We start from the raw sequence: 14,253 nt of genomic DNA, 5'->3' as shown, positions 1-14,253 counted from the left end.
GGAGGTCAACCATTACAAAACACGGTCACCCCACCGATCCTAACTAGAGTAGTAGACTCTAGGAAAGTAACGTTCTAAGGCGATACTTTTTCATTCTTTCATAAACTTCTGAATATTAGTCCCTCACTCTTGTTAAGAGAATAACGAATATAATTAGAGTATTTTTCCCTAGGGCTCGCGCCTCCCCTGGAAATTGCTGACGCCCTCCTAGGGGGGCGCGTCCCCAGGTTAAAAACCACTGGTCTAAACCATCTTCTTGGCTTTCATCTTTGTTTATTGGAGCAATTTTCAACAACGAATGGATGTACGCGCCTATATGAGCTGATGCATTCCTCTCTCATACTTTCCAGCAGATGTCACCTCCTTTTATTTGCATATCCTCACTCATCCCAACACTAGCTCAATATTTCTATTTTACCAGAAATAAACAAAATAAAAAAGATCTTAGCCTTCCATGCCCTACGTCGCATATAATTCCATTACCCTAATATCTCGTTCCATGCTCTTTCATGACAAACAGTTTCTATACTGGACCCTTTTCTTGAAAAGACGTAAGCATCTCTTGCCCCAACATACATTGTCCTATTCCCTAAATTACTCCTCTTTAATTAGTCAACAAACGTCTGAGCATCCCCGCAGCAGGTTCAGTGGAACGAACATTGACGGAAATCTCTCATGAGATCTTTGAATTCTATTCACCGTGGCTCTTACTATGTTCTCTTCTTGAGGGACAGTCCTTTTACCCCAAATTTTTTTTTTACGTACAAAGCTCGTTCCTCGTTAATTCTCTGCGGCCTGCTATTCTTCAATACTTGTTCTTTATTCTTATAGTAACCGCAGAACTTCTCCCATTACGATTTGCTTATTCTTCAGTATGAGCAGTATTTAATAGCTCAAAAATAAGTGGTTGTTTTAATTCATGCTCTTAAAATTCAATACAGTTTATCGACAGGTTTCCCCAACAATTCGGAAGTGTATTTTTCAATTTCTACAAAACATTGCTCTTGTGTTTTCATATTTCAAATTTATCCGAGAATTCTCCTCCTGACTCATTTTGTCATACCCCTCCTTATCGGCGTGTCATTCCATCTTGAATGCAATAATGTTCCTATAACTGGCATATTCATAATTCAGTGTTTGTCGCTGTAACGAATGCAACGAGCCAATGCTATGATACATTTAAGCTTGCCATACTGATTATATAGCAGAGTGTTTCAAGATGCAAAGCATTACTGGCGTGTGGCAGATTTTTTTTTTGTTTTTTTTTAGGAGCTGATAAAATAGAAAGCTTTGGAACTACAGTGGGGAGCTTTCCAATGTAGACACAGTTTTGTAGAATTTTCTTAGATAAGTATTATTTGAAGCCTATCCGTTTTATTTTTTTTTAGTTTGTCATTCTCCGATATATATATATATATATATATATATATATATATATATATATATATATATATATATATATATATATGTGAAGATGTAAGGCCATCTTGTTACACATCATCTGTCCATATTTTACCAGTGAACAGGGGCACAGAAGGAAGAGCCCGAAATATATGGTCGCAACGTTCGAATAGTGTTTTATGGGCCTTATATCATCATATTTTACTGTCGCATTACAGTAAAAGGCATTCATATATATATATATATATATATATATATATATCTGAGAATAAAAGGTTCGTTTGTACATGAACAAAAGGAATGCGATAAAAATCAGTAAAACCAATATTTTAACAAATGCCCAAAACAGGGGTTTTCAATGCTTACGCAAAAAAGTGGAATTTAACACCTAGACTATGATAACACAGCAGCCACAAATAGCAGTCTGGATATTTCAGCCTAGACCAATCGTCCTGCAGCTGCCACACCAGCAGTCCCTGTTCGGGTGCCAAAAAATAATGTGGCGGGATCACAAGCTTAGAAAAAACAAGTAAACTCCCCACAGTTACGTTAATCGTACCAGCTAACAAAATTTCCCACACTCACACTTTCCCCTTTATGTTTACCTTTAACCTGCAGGACAATTAGTTCAATGAAATACCAAACACACAAAACACAAATAGGTACTCACCTCTGGCTTCTGATACTCAGGGCTAGGCTGTGCTGTCCGCCGGATATAGGCTATAGGCTAGCCGACACACAACCACCATCGACAACCAAACACAACCCAACCACCTGAGACCCACAACCCCACAACAACTCAATAACCCGACAAATCACTGCAGACGAACACCAACAGCCCGAAAGAATACGACAACCACACGACTTACAGAAGCACAACAACCTGCCAAAACCAACACTGCCCCAACCACCACTCACAGACACCGAAAATGCACCACCAACCTCCTTAACCTCACCACAACCTGACAGACACACGCACAACAACTTTACAACCCCAAAATCTATCAAATAACACCAAAACAACTAACCACCAAAGGATAACCGCTGTCAAAACCAACACTGACTTCACCAGACGCCTCACTGCTTATGACTCTCGTAACAGACTTCCACTGACTTACTACAGAGCGCCACAACAGACATGCTTCCGACCGCCATTTAACCACTCCCATTCATTCTTCCACCAATCTCTCTCTCTCTCTCTCACACACACAACCTTTGGAGACGGTGTCAAATATAAACTATGATTATTCCTCCATATTACCTCCCCCATTACATTTGACAACGTCTCCTTACACTCACAACATCCACACTAAATTGCCTTTCGCAACACCCAAGGATGCTCAGATGCAGGCCCCCTGGATCTTGCTTGAGGACCATCATACACTCTTTCAGTTACATCACCATTCACTTCTTCCAAACCACTTTCATTCAAACTCCCATTATCTCCCTCACTACCATCCTCCCAAATTCCATTCACTACTTCACCGATGTCTTCTAACTCTGGTTCCAACATCTCCCCTATTTTGGCCACCAAACCACTCAGTTCATCCATACTTCTGTCAAACTCCTGCAAAGACTTATCCATCCTATCAACTACCTCCTCACTACTCAGTTTCCTTCTCACTGAAGTCTTATTTGTCCCTGTCAACTCAAACCCACATACACTACAAGTATCATTAATTCCCCCAGTCATCCGTAGCACACGCTTTATTAACCGTTTGCACCCTAACATGTCTTTTGTCGTCCACATCCACCTACGTGTACAACAATCCCACACAATCACCTTCACGTATATCCAGCACTCGCTTTTTCCTAACACTCGGCAATGAGGCCACAAAAACCCGAGGATTCTCCACATCCAAAATCCTGTCGTACACATGCACGCTCGCTCTTACCAACTTGTTCGCATTCACACCCTCAACCACATATGCACACTTGTCACCTCTGACAATCCCAAGACTATCGGGCCACGCAACTTTCACACTAACAACTTCTCCAACTTCTCGCGGCACTTTTACACTCTCTTTCGCAACCAATGGTACTCCCTTCCATATTTTACTTCTTAACCCTCCATCCCTATCCAAGTACAACTCTCCATGTACATTCCCATTCCTACGCAACTCAATCATATTCCTGCTCGGATGGACCACCATCCAACACTTCTTCAGAAACCTGTATCCTAACAACATATCATACTTATCACTCATTCCCTCAATCACATAAAAGTCACCTTCATCCATGACTACCCCTTCGATTTCTACATTTTCACGCAACATTCCCACCACAGGCATACCCAAATTTCCTATTCCTCGTACCTCCCTTTTACATTTCCTAATTTCACACTCACTCCGCAACTTGTCACATCCATTCTTAAAAAGAACACTAACACTGCACCCAGTATCAATCAAAAGCAACCAAACACACCCCTTTGCACCTCACTTTTACACTCATACATTCATGAACTCTTCCTCCAAACCCTTTTTCATGCAACAATCCTTCACGCACATGCATCACTCTTACTGACCGCACACCAGAGGACCCACCCAACTTAATCCCCTTTGTACCTAGTTTCCCGAACTCCCAACCTGACTCATCCTCTTTCGCCTACACACACTCGCCACATGACCTTCCATTCCACATTCAACACATTTTGCCCGCTGTTCCTTACACATCCTAGCATAATGCCCATTCTTCCCACAATTACCGCAAACCTCAGTCACACGAGTACCTCGACATCCACTTGCTATATGCCCTACTTGCCCACACCTGTAACATTCAATATCACTATCTTTCTTACACTCGCTCACTAAATGCCCTATTTGCCCACACCCGAAGCACGCTCCCAACACCCACCGACATTCATTCTTCCTGTGCCCTAGCTTTCCACATCTGTAACACTGCTGCTCTCGTTCACGACTAACCGACCCTACTCTTCCAACACTTGCACTCCGATCTCTCTTAGGGCTAACCATACTTACGTTACTGGCTCTAACACTCCTATCAACCACTCGCTCTGCCATTCGCCTTGGCCCTACCAAAACTGCCTCCCTATAGCTCTTAAACTCTGGTATAACATCAGCCACTTCAGTCCTAACACTAACACTTCTACTCTCTTTCATACACCTATCCAACTCATAATCCTCTACTATTTCCAAAATGTCATTCCACGACAACCTTTCATTCGTCCATCGCATTTTCTCCTTACGTTTCAGATTTACAAACTCATACACACTCTCAGGCACAGTTGCCATCAACTTCCTCACTAACTTTTTACACTCATTTATCCCTTCATCCCCAAACTTTTTCCTGGCTAATGTTTCCAACCTGCACACATACATCGACAATGACTCACCAACATTCATTTTTACCTCATCAAAACCATGTTTTCTCCTGTATCTAACACTAATCCTTATCCTCTTCGCCTGTTCCACAATCCTGGCTTTCACACTCTCATAAGGCACATTCCCCACACTCATCATTACCCCATACATATTCAACAAAAATCCCATCAAAAAGCTACCCAACTCTCTTGCCCAGACTCTCTTGTTATCCCCATACTTTGCCTCCCAATACCTTTCATATTCCTTTAAAAAATCCCCTATGTCCCTACTACCATATTCCTCGTATTGTGCACATCTAGGTATCTCTCTCATATATACAGACTTTCGTACTTCCCGCTCACTCTCACTTTCGCTACTAACATTCTGATCCCTCTTAACCTCGTCTGAATACAGCGAATCAACTTCCATACTAACATCCATGCTCCTGATTATGCTCTTCTTACCCTTCTTTCTAACCCCCTGTTCTACTCACTGCTATCCAAATCACTCTCAGCCCTTACCCCAATGTATTCAGTCCTAGTCTTAGTCGTCTTTTTTTCCTCAGCCCCCTTCTTATTCTTGTCCTCAGGTTTATCCTTATCCTGTCTCTTTCCCTTCTTTCCTTTACCTATCACAACCAAGTCACCTTCGTTACTCGTAGTTTCATCCACTCGCTCTTCCTTTGTCTTTACCACTTCTGGCCTATCACAAGACCTAGTAGGCCTACCTCCTACAGCTCCCTCTCCCATGAACCCCTTCATCATCTCCTGCACTGCATTCATCATCACTATGAATTTTTTGTCCATTTTCTCAACCATTCTCTCTTCCGCTCCTTTCACTTCTTCTTTCATTTCCACTTTTGCACTCCTTAGCATTCCTCTCATTTCCTCTAACTCGCTCTTCAGCTCCTCACACTCTACCCTTAAACTCTCATTATCCTCTTACTTCCCTCTCCAACCTCAACTCCTCCTTCAGCCTCTCCACCTCACTCAATCCTTCCATCCCAAACTTTCTCACCACTCATACACACTAGCCTAGACCAATCGTCCTGCAGCTGCCACACCAGCAGTCCCTGTTCGGGTGCCAAAAAATAATGTGGCGGGATCACAAGCTTAGAAAAAACAAGTAAACTCCCCACAGTTACGTTAATCGTACCAGCTAACAAAATTTCCCACACTCACACTTTCCCCTTTATGTTTACCTTTAACCTGCAGGACAATTAGTTCAATGAAATACCAAACACACAAAACACAAATAGGTACTCACCTCTGGCTTCTGATACTCAGGGCTAGGCTGTGCTGTCCGCCGGATATAGGCTATAGGCTAGCCGACACACAACCACCATCGACAACCAAACACAACCCAACCACCTGAGACCCACAACCCCACAACAACTCAATAACCCGACAAATCACTGCAGACGAACACCAACAGCCCGAAAGAACACGACAACCACACGACTTACAGAAGCACAACAACCTGCCAAAACCAACACTGCCCCAACCACCACTCACAGACACCGAAAATGCACCACCAACCTCCTTAACCTCACCACAACCTGACAGACACACGCACAACAACTTTACAACCCCAAAATCTATCAAATAACACCAAAACAACTAACCACCAAAGGATAACCGCTGTCAAAACCAACACTGACTTCACCAGACGCCTCACTGCTTATGACTCTCGTAACAGACTTCCACTGACTTACTACAGAGCGCCACAACAGACATGCTTCCGACCGCCATTTAACCACTCCCATTCATTCTTCCACCAATCTCTCTCTCTCTCTCTTCTCTCTCTCTCTCTCTCTCTCTCTCTCTCACACAACCTTTGGAGACGTTGTCAAATATAAACTATCATTACTCCTCCATAACGCGCACACACATTATATATATATATATATATATATATGTATGATATATATGTATGTATGTATAAATGTAAATGAATTCTTCTGTGAAAGCAGAATACGTCTCAAATATAAAAGGCTCACTAAAACACTCTGGTCTAAAACTAAGGACTATATTTCGGTGATCTAACTTCTATATATATATATATATATATATATATATATATATATATATATATATATATATATATATATAGATAGATAGATAGATAGATATATATATATATATATATATATATGTATGTATATATATATCTCTATATTTATATATATATATATATATATATATATATATATATATATATTATATGTTACGGTCATTTTGAGGAATTGGTCATTTTGCAGACTGCCCGGTCATTTTGGAAAATGACCAAAATATATGTCAGTATGCAAAATGCCCAAATAATTGTGGTCATTTTGGAAAATGACCAGAAGTTTGGTCATTTTGCAAAATGACTATTACTATCGTTGGTCATTTTGTAAAGTTATCCCAATAGCTGCTGGACATTATGCAAGAATAAACAAATAGTAACTTAAAATTGATTAGGAAAAGTCTAAGTATTAATAAAGGTGTGTGTTTTTTTTATTCAACATTAAAAATTTACATAACACATTACAAGTATATTAGAATATTGAAAGAACTAAAACTGAACTTGAAACACGCTCGAATTAGTATCCTAAGCTGATACAAATGTTTCGAAGTGTGTGTGCAAGTGTATGTTTGTCTGAACAGGCAGTTAGTTCCTACTTAGGTTCGGCCGAGGACGGAAATATTCGTGCTCCTCTCATCACTTATTTGTTGCAAGTATATTGCACACTGAAAAGCTTCACAATGGAAAGTAAGAAAAGTCTTTTCCAAACAAAACTTCTAGAGTCTGAAGAAAACAAAGCTACAAATAGTTCAAGTTTATTTCCCCGGGAAGAATACGAACGAGTAATTAGTCGCCTGAATGAACTTAAACAATCTAATCCTACGAAGACTAAGCAGGATTATCGTTTGTTACAAAAATATGAAATACTGGAGGTCACAATTGAGGGTACCACCGTGCAAAAGTTGCAAAAGATGTGTTTGAAGTACTTCTAGCTATTCATCGCATAATTGGCCACGGAGGAAGAACTAGTATGTGTAAGGCAACCAAAGAAAAATATGCAAACATTTCACGTGATCAGATAACGCGTTCTTGCGGTATTGTGAGGAATGTCATCTAAAGAAAAGTAGTGTGCGGAAGTGTGTGGTTGTCAAGCCAATCGTCTCGAACAGCATGAATTCTCGAGCTCAGGTTAGTAACGAAACAAACAAACATTATTATTCACTAAGTTATTGTAGGCATTTCCTAGCCTTCCAATCTAACCTTAATGTAATAAATTATATGCATGACCCTACTACTCACTACTACTACTACACTACTACTATACTACACTACTACTACTATACTAATAATAATAATAATAATAATTCTGCTGACAATAATAATTATGATGATGTATTTGCATTACTTATAATTTTGTCTTGTACTGTGTCTTTGCAGGTTGACTTGATTGATATGCAGAGTCAACCAGATGGGAAGTACCGTTTCATTTTCAATTACCAGGATCACTTGACCAAGATGATATGCCTTCGAGCCCTACAGACTAAGACTGCCGAGGAGGTAGCTTTTCATCTGGTTGACATTTTCTGTGATAAAGGAGCCCCTCATATTCTTCGATCTGACAATGGGAGAGAATTTTCAAATAAGGTAATCAAGGAAGTTCTGGCTATGTGGCCAGAATGTAAGCTAGTTCATGGGAAACCAAGATATTCTCAATCACAGGGTTCCGTGGAACGAGCAAACAGAGATGTTGAAGCAATACTCGCTTGCTGGATGAAAGATAACAACACTACACAATGGTCAAATGGACTGCGCTTTGTTCAGTGGCAGAAAAACACGCGCTTCCAATCTGGAATTGGCAGGACACCTTATGAAGCCATGTACGGAGAAAAGGTTCATCTTGGTATTTCTGCTGTCAACATACCAGAAGAAATAATGGAAGACATGGAGACAGAAGAGCAGCTTGCAGAAGCACTTTGTTTAGTTAATGAAGAAGATAAAAATGTAGAACAGGGGAGAAGTGCTGAAAGTTGTGCCATAAATTACAACTCGTGTGGTCAAAACATTCCATGTCATCCTTCTGGTCAGTGTTGTTCAACTGTAAATGACAATGTTGATGATCCTGTGCTCTGATGCCTATGCAATAGAAATCGTAGCATTCAGGCTGAACGAAGGGAATCGAAAATACAACAAGAGAAGCAAGCTAAAAAAATGAAGGATAAATCAGTACAGCGTTTCAAGCCAGCCCTTGCAGGGGACACTGTCATGGTTCCTATCCCACTTGTTGACCGTGGACGAGCGGAGTTTGCGAATGCAAAGGCAATTATAACTGAGACAATGGAGGGCGGAACTTACAAACTAGGGACAAAACATGGTTTACTTAAACAGGTGTACAGTCGGAATCAGTTCACTTTATGCGCTGAAAAATTTATGTCACTCGAAGAGGTAATAAAGGATCGCAAAGTCAGTATGCGAGAGGTAGCTATTGCCGACTCGATGGGACATGGCCAGGGGATCAGTAAGTGTAGCTGCACCCAGTCATGTCGGAGCAGACGCTGTAAATGCTTCAAAAACGAAGTATTGTACAACAGCAGATGTAAATGCAGCAACTCTTGTTCAAACAAGTCAGATAATGCTAATTTTGATAATTGTTGAAATAATTTTCCAGTTCAGTTTTAGTTCTTTCAATATTCTAATATACTTGTAATGTGTAATGTAAGTGTTTAATGTTGAATAAATGACCAGCAGCTATTGGGGTAACTTTACAAAAGGACCAACGATACTAATAGTCATTTTGCAAAATGACCAAACTTCTGGTCATTTTTCAATATTCTAATATACTTGTAATGTGTAATGTAAGTTTTTAATGTTGAATAAAAAACACACACACCTTTATTAATACTTGGACTTTTCCTAATCAATTTTAAGTTACTATTTGTTTATTTTTGTATAATGACCAGCAGCTATTGGGGTAACTTTACAAAATGACCAACGATACTAATAGTCATTTTGCAAAATGACCACAATTATTTGGGCATTTTGCATACTGACAGATATTTTGGTCATTTTCCAAAATGACCGGGCAGTTTGCAAAATGACCAATTCCTCAAAATGACCTTAACACACACACACACACACACCACACACACACACACACACACACACATATATATATATATATATATATATATATATATATATATATATATATATATATATATATATATGCACGACTTAACATGACTTGTGGTGTCGTATGCTCGCAGTATTCTACTTTTGCTAATGTTTGCAGGGATTGTGAGATACCATTGAGAATTATCGACTTGTTGTTACAAAAAAGGGTCTTAGAAGTAAACTTGATGAAAGATGGTACAAGACATGGAAATATTACAGTTACCACTTATACGATTATTTGTCCGTCACTGACTTCAATTTCACCGATGCTTTTTACTTTTTTTCTTTTTTAAGTTTTGTGAAGAACTTACAAGCTCTGTAGGAATTAAGTAGGAGTCATGGCTGTGCGCATTTCCAAAATAATACTAAAAACTTCTACTTGGTCCAACGTCCACATCTACCAACTCACTTGTGGCTTTTATTATATTATAAATATGTGTATATACATATATATATATATATATATATATATATATATGTGGTGTGTGTGTGTATATTATATGGATATGTACATTATATATATAGATTATATTATATATATATATATGATATATATAATATATATATATATAATATACATATGTATATTATTATATAGTATATATATATATATAATATATATTGTGTGTGTGTGTGTGTGTGTGTGTGTGGTAATATACGTTGCATTTGTTTAAATTTTCTTTCAATACATGCATGAGAAAAATACATTACGATATACAAGACGAAAATTTACTGAGGGGCAAATCTGCACACCTGTTACGCTCAAGTAGACACTGCGGGCTATTTTAGGGTCCGAATTCACTTGGCATTTGTAAGAACCTGAGTCTCGAGGCTGCGCGTACTGTACCTGTAACGTCCAGTCGTCTGTTTCTGTACTGTGCAGAACCTGTAACAAATGAATGAAGTTTTAATTTCTATTCTGATTGTCTTTTCGACGTAAAAGTGCTTAAAGTAAACTGGCAACAATGTTAATTTCCCTAAAATGAAGCCTTCGGGAAAAAAAAAAATCTGGCGAATCACTTGTGACAACTGCAACAGAAATCACCTTTGCTCTGTTCATTCCAAAAACAGTTTCCTATTGGCGTGTAAGAAAACAAAGTCCCCTATAAGTGGTATGTGAACATCATTGGAGCTTGATGTAGGATTGTTGGAATCAGGTATGTTCAACTGTTGTAAAATATAATGTCCAAATAAGTTTCTTTTGTTTGTTTGAACACTATGTCTGTTTAATTAATGATAAAACTTTAAATGTTTTTGTTTGTATGCAAAATGTTTTCGCAGGTTTAAATTTGTTGACTCAATATTCTGTTGAGCAAAATACTCTTTTTAAAAGATCTTGGTTCTATAACGAACAGCTTTTACTAGCGTACTGTAATGTGTGACCTCGACGAATACCATACGTTCATTCTGGGGACATCATGCAGCTGCTCCTTATAGATTCTAGAAACTGTAGGATAAAATAGTATGTTGGCATTACATAGTTCTATCTGAGGATAAAGTTATATAAGAAAAAAATAATAATTTTTTTAACGCCACTTGGAAATTCGTATCGTTGACTGAATCTGAATCTGAAGATAATGTTCCTATGCCCATTTTTGAACACGCGTCATACGTGTTCTAATTTTGAACATCAGCTTTATAATATACTTAATTCGTAGTAGCTAACATCTATATGCCTATAGGAACTCAGCATTCTTGGATATCTTTAAATCATCCACTGGTTCAAGAATGGTATAAGGAGGGATCTGTGTTGGGTGTATAGACTAAAGCTTTAAAAATGGTATGATTAAGGCGCTTGGTTATCAGCCGACGGAATTTGTAACAAACAAATATCACCCGTTTATATGAAACGATAAGGTCGATATCCTCTGTTCCCTATATTCATGTCAGAGGAAAAGCAATATTTTAAACTACTGTGAATACTGGGCCAAAATAATCCTGGTAACAAGTCAAATAAACATTTGAAGGTTCAATAAAATATGGAACGCGCAGGAAATAGAAAAGGTACCCAAAATTCGCAGTAATAGTATCCACTTTTTGACAATTGCTAGCATTTCGAATAATTTTGGTCAGCGTTGTATACAATAATTTGCCTCACTTCAAAAAGCATCCAATTTATACTTTCGTATCCATTTTGAGAGCACTGGTCTTTCCTAGCGATATGATGCAGTCCTGGTGGTAATGGTTAGAACTGTATTTCATACAGGATACTGTAGAGACAATCAAACAAAACTCATTTACTGAAGGCCATGCCTTTGAAATATGCAGTAGAGGTAACATCTATTCACCAATATATCAAACTATCTGTTTATACATTAAAGGCTTACAGGGATTTCATGTAGATACCAATTCTGTGGTTATGAAAACACAGGAGCTATTATTAAGATTCGTGATCTGTGGTTTAAACAATGTTCCAACCAATAGTTGCGTAGATTGACTGCAAACATCGGAAGGTCCTTTAAATGTTTTCCCAGAGTATATTTTAAGGACCTTACTTTTATGTAAACACGCAGGTCATATGCAAGATCTTAACTCTGTAATAGTAACGATGACACAGCCATTTGCATTCATAGTTAGTTACTATATACCCGATTGACTGCTATGATATAAAGGAAAAAATATACGTAGTACACCTTGTTCAGGATTGACTGCACGGTATTTTTGGTAACACTAAATAACTGAGTGTGAACCGTATCAACTAAAGATAGCTTCGAGCGTTAGTAGTGCATATGTCTCAGCAGAATTTAATTACGGGGTCGTTTCCGGACTGCCAATAGTGCTTTTAGGGACTGGCCTGCGATCCAACCGTGCGTGTCTTAAGCAATGTTGTTTTGTTTTGCAGATCTTAAAGACTACTCAGATCTTAAGAACTAATGAGGCTAGAGGGCTGCAAATTGCTATGTCGATCATCCACCGTCCCTCAATCATCAAACATACCAAATTGCAGCCCTCTAGCGTCAGTAGTTTTTTAAAATCTTTATTTTTCAAGGTTAAAGTTACCATGGTCATGCGTCTCGCTAAAGGTGCCATCCGTCTACACATCTTGACATGACCGCATATGGCGAGCAACTGAGCACTGCCCGGTCGTGGCTGAGAGTTTCATTCTGCAGCACATCGAGAGTTTCATAACACATTACACCCTGTTCAGAAAACTAGATTGCACCGAAGAAACTTCGGCGCATATTTTACTTGCAACCCCCTTTTATCCCATTTACTGTACCTCCTTTTATATTCCTTTTCTTCCATCTTACTTTCCACCGTCTCCTAACAATCGTTTCATGGCGTGACTGCGAGGTTTTCCTCCTTTACACCTTGAAAATAAAAATGTAAAGAAAAAATAAAATAATAATAATGAAATAATAATAATAAAAAATATAGTAGAAATGGATAGCCTGTTTCATTTTTTTTCCCTTTTTACGAGCTTTTTAAATTGGACTTTTGACTTCACGGTAGTTTTCTCTCTCTCTCTCTCTCTCTCTCTCTCTGAAACCTTCTCACTGTTTCCTTTTCAGTGCTGAATGAACTCATGGGTCCCAGTGCTTGGCCTTTGGCCTAAGTTTCATATTCTATCCGTCTCACTCGCTGAAGTGAAACTCTTGCAATCTCTACTGAAGGAGATGGGGGAGCTACTGAATCTGACTGCTCCAAGAGTCGTGTCACTTCTGCTTCGACAGTTACTCGAATGAACAACGATAAACTTCTTTTAGTCTCTGAAGCAACGAGAATGGAAAGTATATATACTCGTGAGTCCAAGTTCTTCCACCGAACAATTTAATCTGAGGGGCACTCACGCGTTCATAGGTGCTCCCACACGCAAGCCTCTTCCGCTCACACATGCAAACTCTCTCTCTCTCTCTCTCTCTCTCTCTCTCTCTCTCTCTCTCATCATATATATATATATATATAGATATATATATTATTATATATATATTATATATATATATATATACACATATATATCATAAGCCACATACATCGTATCTCCGGAATAATTTACACCCAGTGGGAATAAATATAGATGACGAGTCTATCGTTCTTGGCAGGATTCGAACCGGCGACGCCTGGTTTAGAAACAACGACAGACGGTAACTTGGATCATTCGGCTATCATACTCACAATTCCACACCCTTCCTCTTTACCCCAGCTGAGGTCATAGTAGACTCACATCAACCGTGCATTTGACGTTTAGTCCGGTCCCTTACAACGCTCCTGATTAGCTGTTGATAAGCCAATCACAGGGCTGGAAACTCTCAGTTTCTCTCGGGAGTTCACATGGGTAGGATCTATGTTCCACCTCCCCTGAAGTATACGTCTTTCAGGAGAAGTGGGACATAAATCCTGCCTATGTGAACTC

At 38.9% G+C, this 14,253-nt stretch overlaps 2 protein-coding genes across 2 annotated transcripts in view; one reads left to right on the top strand and one right to left on the bottom strand.

The window, feature by feature from the left end:
• The window catches only part of LOC135200653 (zwei Ig domain protein zig-8-like), a 39,694-nt gene that overhangs the window by 11,839 nt on the left and 13,602 nt on the right, over positions 1-14,253 (bottom strand). Inside the window, exon 4 of the mRNA XM_064229260.1 lies at positions 10,653-10,785. Within this exon, the coding sequence (XP_064085330.1) occupies positions 10,653-10,785 (133 nt within the window). The remainder of the gene's footprint in view (positions 1-10,652; positions 10,786-14,253) is intronic.
• On the top strand, positions 7,834-9,547 carry LOC135200985 (KRAB-A domain-containing protein 2-like). The gene is made up of 2 exons (XM_064229781.1): positions 7,834-7,916; positions 8,166-9,547. Exons 1-2 carry the CDS (start codon positions 7,899-7,901, stop codon positions 8,856-8,858), a joined length of 711 nt encoding a protein of 236 aa, XP_064085851.1. The 5' UTR covers positions 7,834-7,898; the 3' UTR covers positions 8,859-9,547.

This window comes from Macrobrachium nipponense, chromosome 27, assembly GCF_015104395.2.
Source record: "Macrobrachium nipponense isolate FS-2020 chromosome 27, ASM1510439v2, whole genome shotgun sequence".
NCBI lineage: Eukaryota > Metazoa > Arthropoda > Malacostraca > Decapoda > Palaemonidae > Macrobrachium > Macrobrachium nipponense.
The sequence above is the reverse complement of the archived record's forward strand: the minus strand, read 5'-3'. Positions and strand labels throughout refer to the sequence as shown.